The sequence below is a fragment of the Leucoraja erinacea genome, unplaced genomic scaffold (genome assembly GCF_028641065.1).
Source record: "Leucoraja erinacea ecotype New England unplaced genomic scaffold, Leri_hhj_1 Leri_158S, whole genome shotgun sequence".
Taxonomy (NCBI): domain Eukaryota; kingdom Metazoa; phylum Chordata; class Chondrichthyes; order Rajiformes; family Rajidae; genus Leucoraja; species Leucoraja erinaceus.
The window spans coordinates 165,001-172,334 of record NW_026575880.1 but is presented as its reverse complement, the minus strand read 5'-3'; the positions used below and the strand labels follow the sequence as shown (position 1 = coordinate 172,334).

At 49.4% G+C, this 7,334-nt stretch overlaps 1 protein-coding gene across 1 annotated transcript in view; it reads left to right on the top strand.

Moving 5' to 3' along the window:
• Positions 1-4,068: 4,068 nt before the first annotated feature.
• The window catches only part of LOC129715997 (galectin-8-like), a 3,625-nt gene continuing 359 nt past the window's right edge, over positions 4,069-7,334 (top strand). Inside the window, exons 1-4 of the mRNA XM_055665878.1 lie at positions 4,069-4,177; positions 4,894-4,982; positions 5,223-5,427; positions 6,579-6,706. Of these exons, the coding sequence (XP_055521853.1) occupies positions 4,145-4,177; positions 4,894-4,982; positions 5,223-5,427; positions 6,579-6,704 (453 nt within the window). The 5' untranslated portion in view covers positions 4,069-4,144 and the 3' untranslated portion in view covers positions 6,705-6,706. The remainder of the gene's footprint in view (positions 4,178-4,893; positions 4,983-5,222; positions 5,428-6,578; positions 6,707-7,334) is intronic.

Genomic DNA, 7,334 nt, shown 5'->3' with positions numbered 1-7,334 from the left:
AAGGGGTCTAAGAGTAAACCTAGCAATTATAGGCCTGTTAGTTTGACGTCAGTGGTGGGCAAATTAATGGAAAGAATACTTAGAGATAATATATATAAGCATCTGTAAAAACAGGGTCTGATTACGAACAGTCAACATGGATTTGTGCCTGGAAGGTCATGTTTGACTAATCTTCTTGATTTTTTTGAAGATGTTACGGAAAATTGATGAGGGTAAAGCAGTGGATGTTGTGTATATGGACTTCAGTAAGGCCTTTGACAAGGTTCCTCATGGAAGGTTGGTTAAGAAGGTTCAATGGTTGGGTACTAATGGTGGAGTAGCAAGATGGATTCAACAGTGGCTGAATGGGAGATGCCAGAGAGTAATGGTGGATGGTTGGGATCTGTGTTGGGTCCACTGTTGTTTGTCATGTACATCAATGATCTGGATGATGGTGTGGTAAATTGGATTAGTAAATATGCAGATGATACTATGATAGGTGGGGTTGTGGGTAATGAAGTAGAGTTTCAAAGTCTACAGAGAGATGTATGCCAGTTGGAAGAGTGGGCTGAAAAATGGCAGATGGAGTTTAATGCTGATAAGTGTGAGGTGCTACATCTTGGCAGGACACATCAAAATAGGACGTACTTGATAAATGGTAGGGAATTGAAGAATGTAGGTGAACAGAGGGATCTGGGAATAACTGTGCACAGTTCCCTGAAAGTGGAATCTCATGTAGATAGGGTGGTAAAGAAAGCTTTTGGTGTGCTGGCCTTTATAAATCAGAGCATAGAGTATAGAAGTTGGGATGTAATGTTAAAATTGTACAAGGCATTGGTGAGGCCAATTCTGGAGTATGGTGTACAATGTTGGTCGCCTAATTATAGGAAGGATGTCAACAAAATAGAGAGTACAGAGGAGGTTTACTAGAATGTTGCCTGGGTTTCAGCAACTAAGTTACAGAGAAAGGTTGAACAAGTTAGGGCTTTATTCTTTGGAGTGCAGAAGGTTAAGGGGGGACTTGATAGAGGTTTTTAAAATGATGAGAGGAATAGACAGAGTTGACGTGGAATAGCTTTTCCCACTGAGAGTAGGGAAGATTCAAACAAGGGGACATGACTTGAGAATTAAGGGACTGAAGTTTAGGGGTAACATGAGGGGGAACTTCTTTAATCAGAGAGTGGTGGCTGTGTGGAATGAGCTTCCAGTGAAGGTGGTGGAGGCAGGTTCGTTTTTATCATTTAAAAATAAATTGGATAGTTATATGGACGGGAAAGGAATGGAAGGTTATGGTCTGAGCGCAGGTATATGGGACTAGGGGAGAATATGTGTTCGGCACGGACTAGAAGGGTCGAGATGGCCTGTTTCCGTGATGTAATTGTTATATGGTTATATTATATGGTTATACAGTGGACCAACAATGGCAGATATTTCTGGGAATATTACAGAAGGTGCAGGATCAGTTCATTCCAAAGAGGAAGAAAGATTCCAAGGTTAGTAAGAGGTAACCGTGGCTGACAAGGGAAGTAAGGGGCAGTATAAAAATAAAATGGAAGATGTACAACGTAGCAAAGATGAGCGGGAAGCAAGAGGATGGGGTAATATTTTGAAGAGCAACAGAAGATAACTAAAAAGGAAATACGGGGTAAAAGATGAGGTACGAAGGTAAGCTAGCCAAGAATATAAAGGAGGATAGTAAAAGCTTATTTAGGTATGTGAAGAGGAAAAAAAACAGTTTATACCAAAGTTCGAACCTTGAAGACCGAAAAAGGTGAATTTATTTTGGCGAGCAGACGAGTGGCTGAAGGTTCAACAGGTACTTTGGATCTGTCTTCACTAAGGCGACACAAACAATCTCCCTGATGTACTAGTGGCCAGAGGATCTAGGGTGACGGAGGAACTGAAGGAAATTCACATTAGGCAGGAAATGGTGTTGGGTAGACTGATGGGACTGAAGGCTGATAAATCCCCAGGGCCTGATGGTCTGCATCCCAGGGTACTTAAGGAAGTGGCTCTAGAAATCGTGGACGCATTGGTGATAATTTTCCAATGTTCTATAGATTCAGTTCCTGTGGATTGGAGGGTAGCTAACGTTATTCCACTTTTTAAGAAAGGCGGGAGTGAGAAAACGGAATTATAGACCCGTTTGCCTGACATCGGTGGAGGGGAAGGTGCTGGAGTCAATGATAAAATATGAAATAGCGGCAAATTTGGATGGCAGTAACAGGATCGGTCCAAGTCGGCATGGATTTACAAGGGGAAATCATGCTTAACTGATCTTCTGGATTATTTTCAGGATATAACTAGAAAAATGGACAAGGGAGAACCAGTGGATGTAGTGTACCTGGACATTCAGAAAAGCATTTGGTAAGTTCCCACATAGGAGATTAGTGGGCAAAATTAGAGCACATGGTATTGGGGGTAGAATGCTGACATGGATAGAAAATTGGTTGGCAGACATTCTCTGGATGCTTTCAAGAGGAGCTAGATGGGGCACTTAGCGGAGTCAGGGGACGTGGGGGAGAAGGCAGGAACGGGGTACTGATTGGGGATGAGCAGCCATGATCACATTGAATGGCGGTGCTGGCTCGAAGGGTCAAATGGCCTACTCCTGCATTATTGTCTATTGTCTAGAAAAGAACTGCAGATCAAAGGTGATAAAGCATAGCAAGAAATGGCCACGCTCCTACTGAACTTTACTGGGCACTCTCTTATTAACGCTACCTATCATTTGTACATACACCCGCACACATTCGACTGCACCACACACACACTCACTTGTACACTCACCTGTACAACACACACCGCGGAACATTCCACACACTGATGGCAGTAACACCATTTGTGTGAAAAAGGTACCCCTCAGAATTAAATATTTTTCCTTCAACTTGCACCTATGCCCCGTGGTCCTCGATTCACCAACTCTGGGCAAGAGACTGTGCATCTACCTGATCTACTCCTCTCACGATTTTGCACACCTCTATAAGATCTCCCCTAATCCTCTTGCCCTCCAAGGGATAGAGACCCAGTCTACTCAACCTCTCCCTATAGCTCACAACCTCTAACCCTGCCAACAGGTACCAGAGTCCCTCAACCACGCAGCTGATCCCGGGAACAATCTCCACTGATTCAGCGACAGTCTGCTAATCATTCTAGACACTGCGAAAGTGCCAGAGAATGGATGTCCCCACTTCGATGGTGAATGTCTGAAGTCCCAGCGCCTCTCAGGAGGTATCCTGAATGTCCCAGGCCTCCCAGGGTGAATGTCAGACGTCATCCCAGGTGGGCCACGAGATATCCGACTCTCGCGTATCAAACCTCATAGACCAACAGGAATGTCGCACTGCGAATATTCCTCTGTGACACAGAATATCAGGATATCCCAGGAGGAAGATAGACACAAAAAGCTAGAGCAACTCAGATGCAACACCTGTCCCTATACGTCCTCCCTCCAATCTGTCCAGGGACCCCGACAATCCTTTTAGTTTAGGCAGAGGTTCACTTGCACCTCTTCCAACCTCATCTACTGCATTAGTTTTTCAAGATGTGGACTCTTAAGGGCCTGTCCCATTTGGGCGTCATTTGCGCTTCTATCGTCGGTTTAAACCAGCATCTGCTTCCTACACATGCCCAGTATTAATGTAGTATAATAAAGAGGGTTGGATTCCAGTGTTTGGTATTTGGTATTTGACTGCATCAGACTAGGGGGGGGGGGGGGGGGGGGGGGGGGGGGGGGGGGGGGGGGCAATGCAATTAGGACCTGAATTACACAGTTGCTTCCTACACATTCCCAGGAGGAAGTTGTGGTTTGACCATGTGTGGCGGCTGCAGCATTAAATACGGTGAGTGTGCTTACCGCGCAATGCATCAGAATTCAGCAGGCTCCTGGGTTGAGGGGAGCTGTTAAGGGTTTGAAGGTTGAGGGGAGGGGTTGAGGAGTTGAGGGGAGGAGTTGAGGGTTGAGGGGAGGGGTTGAGGGTTGAGGGGAGGGGTTGAGGGTTGAGGGGGGGAGTCACCAATGCTACGGTTTATAAACTGCTGCTCCTGACTAAAGATCGCAGACGGCAAAGACCGTGGAGCGGACAACGATATTAATCTTTGATAGAAGTTAATATCTTATCTCCTGACCGCTCTCTTTCTCTGTGAGTTCACGAAGCTGCCAAAGATGTCGCTGAATCCTGTGGTCAATTGTACCGTGGTAAGAAATGTGTCCTTTCTGGATAATGTGGTGCGAGGATGCTTCCAGGGCTGTTTAATGACTCGGGGCGTGAAGACCAGGGTTCCTGTCTAGGGCGATAGATAGCAAAGGATGCAGGCAGGGTCCAGCCGTGTCTAAATCCCACTCGCTGGTTCCCACTGTGCAGGAGAGAGAAATCCGATGAAGCGGCGAGTTTACGTCGTGCCCGTGCGTTTGGGAAAGTACTTTGGGTTGGTTGTGCAGGTTGGAGTTGGGAAAGTATTTTGGGTCGGGTGTGGAAATTGGGAAAGTAGTTAAAAAGGCGGCGGAATCCCGCGTTCGTTCACGATGAAGTTTAGCAGAGATCCGTGCAGCCGGGGCAGGAGATTTGGGTGGTGTGAGGGAGTGTGAACCAGTGTGAGCGTCAGTCAGTGTGACCGTGGGCCAATGTGAGTGTGTGCAACAGTGAGCGTGAGCCACTGTAAGTGTGTCAGTGCGTGTAAGGATGTGCCAGTGTGTGTGTGTGTGTGTGTGTGTGTGTGTGTGTGTGTGTGTGTGTGTGTGTGTGTGTGTGTGTGTGTGTGTGTGTGTGTGAGTGTGTGTGTGTGTGTGTGTGAGTGTGAGTCGGTGTGAGTGTGAACCGGTGTGAGTGTGTGCCGGTGTGAGTGTGTGCCGGTGTGAATGTGAGCCTGTGCTGCCACACTCACTGGCTGACCCACCTTGTCTTCATCTCCTAGGCGGTTCCGTTTAACAGGCAGTTCCCAGATGCGCTGAAGGCGGATTCCATGCTGGTGTTTTGTGGGAGGATCCCGGAGGACTCCACATTGTAAGAACTCGCTTCCTTCCCGTCAGAGCCCCGCGGCACCCGGGTCAGTGGAACCCGTCTCGTCCACCACCGTGGGAGGGGCGGTAGGAGGGAGCTGAGCGCTGTGGGAGGGGCGGTAGTGAGGGAGCGCCGCACTGTGGGGCTGGTCTCTGTGGACGCAGTTCTGAGCTCTGGTGTCGATTACTCTCTCTCTCTCTCTCTCTCTCTCTCTGCCTCTCACCCCCTCTCTTTTCTTTGTAGTTTTGTGATTAATCTCCAAGATGGCAAGGACCCAAAGAACATCCCCTTCCATTTCGGGGCCCGTTTTGAAGGCGGCCAAGACAAGATTGTGTACAGCAACCAGCAAGGCGCAGACTGGGCGGCAATGTCCGAGGTTTGCTGCGACTTCGGCAAACGAGGAAGCGAGTTCAAACTCGCCTTCTTCATCTGGAATAACTGCTACCAGGTATGCCACCGCTCCCGGGAACCCCACGGCCACCCTTCCCATACCGTCAATAGCCAATAGGTGCAGGAGGTGGCCATTCGGCCCTTCAAGCCTGCACCGCCATTTAAAGTGATCACGGCTGATCATCCCCAACCAGTACTCCGTTCCTGCTTTCTCCCCATATCCCCTGACTCCGCTATCTTTAAGAGCCCTATCAAGCTCTCTCTTCAAATTATCCAGAGAACCGGCCTTCACCGCCATCTGAGACAGATAATTCCACAGACTCACAACTCCCTGTGAGAAAAAGTGTTTCCTCGTCTCCGTTCTTTATGGCTTACTACTTATTCTTCAACTGTGGCCCCTTGTTCCGGACTCCCCCAACACCGGGAACATGTTTCCTGCCTCTAGCGTGTCCAAACCCTTAACAATCTTATATGTTTCAATGAGAAGCCTTCTCATCCTTCTAAACTACAGAGTGTACAAGCCCAGCTGTTCCATTCTCTCCGCATATGACAGTCCTGCCATCCCGGGAATTAACCTTGTAAACCTACGATGCACTCCCTCAATAGCAAGAATGTCTTTTCTCAAATTCGGGGACCAAAACTGCACACAATGCTCCAGGTGTGGTCTAACTAGGGCTCAACACTGCAGAGGACAGAGGTCCAGTCCCATTTGCCACTAAACCCTTCGTCTGTCTGTTTTGATGTCCATTATCCTCTGGTACAGCTTCCTCTGGCATGTTGTTCCAGACATCGATCACCCTCTGCCTCCGAGGTCCATCTCCAATATCTGGCCGTGACCGGGAGCCGCAGTCGGGGCCGCTCCCTCAATCCGTCCTTGTCCGGCTGCCGGCCCGCGGGTTATACAACTGAATCCGGCTCCTTATACAGACTCTACCCCCCACCATCCCGTCTATACCCTCCCCCCCCCCCCCCGCCACCCCACACAGACCGATCCCCACACCCCCCATCCCGTCTACACCACATCACACACACCCCCTCCAACCCCCCCCCCCCTCCGCCCCCTCCCCCTCCCTCTCATACACCCTCTCACTCCCCCTCTAATCCCCTCCAGCCCCCTCCACCCCCACCCCCCACTAACCCCCTCCCCCTTCCCCACCCCCTCCAACCCCCTCCCCCTCACACCGCCTCACGCCCGTATGATTCCCGCAGGTCTGCGTGAACGGCAAACACTCCCTGATTTACGACCGCGCCGCCGACATGAAGATCGACACCATCAATATCTACGGGCAAGTTCAGATCAACAGCGTGAAAGTTTATGATCTGCGCTGTGCTTAGAGGTGAGGGGGCGCCGCGCTACGGGAGGGAGGGAGGGAGAGAGCGCCGCGCTGACAACATACATTAGGTGCAGGAGTAGGCCATTTGGCCCATCGAACCAGCACCGCCGTTCGCTGTGATCATGTCAGATCATCCCCAATCAGTACCCCATTCCTGCCTTCTCCCCATATCCCCTGACTCCGCTATTTTTAAGTGCGTAATCTCGCTCTCTCTTGAAAGCATCAGGAGAAACGGCCTCCACCGCCCTCTGAGGCAGAGAATACTACAGACTCACCACTGTCTGTCAGAAAATGTCTCCGTTCTAAATGGCTTACTCCTTATTTTGAAACTGTGGCCCCTGGTTCTGGACCCCCAACATCGGGAACATGTTTCCTGCCTCAAGCGTTTCCCAACCCTTCACAAACTTATATGTTTCAATGAGAACTCCTCTCAACCTTCTAAACTCAAGAGTACAATCCCCGCTGTTCCATTCTCTCAGCATTTGACAGTCCCACCATCCCGGGAATTATCCTTGTAAACCTACGCTGCACTCCCTGGATAGGAAGAATGTCCGTCCTCAAATTACGGGACCAAAACTGCATACAATACTGCAGGTGTGGTCTCACTAGGGCTCTGTACAAATGCAGAAGG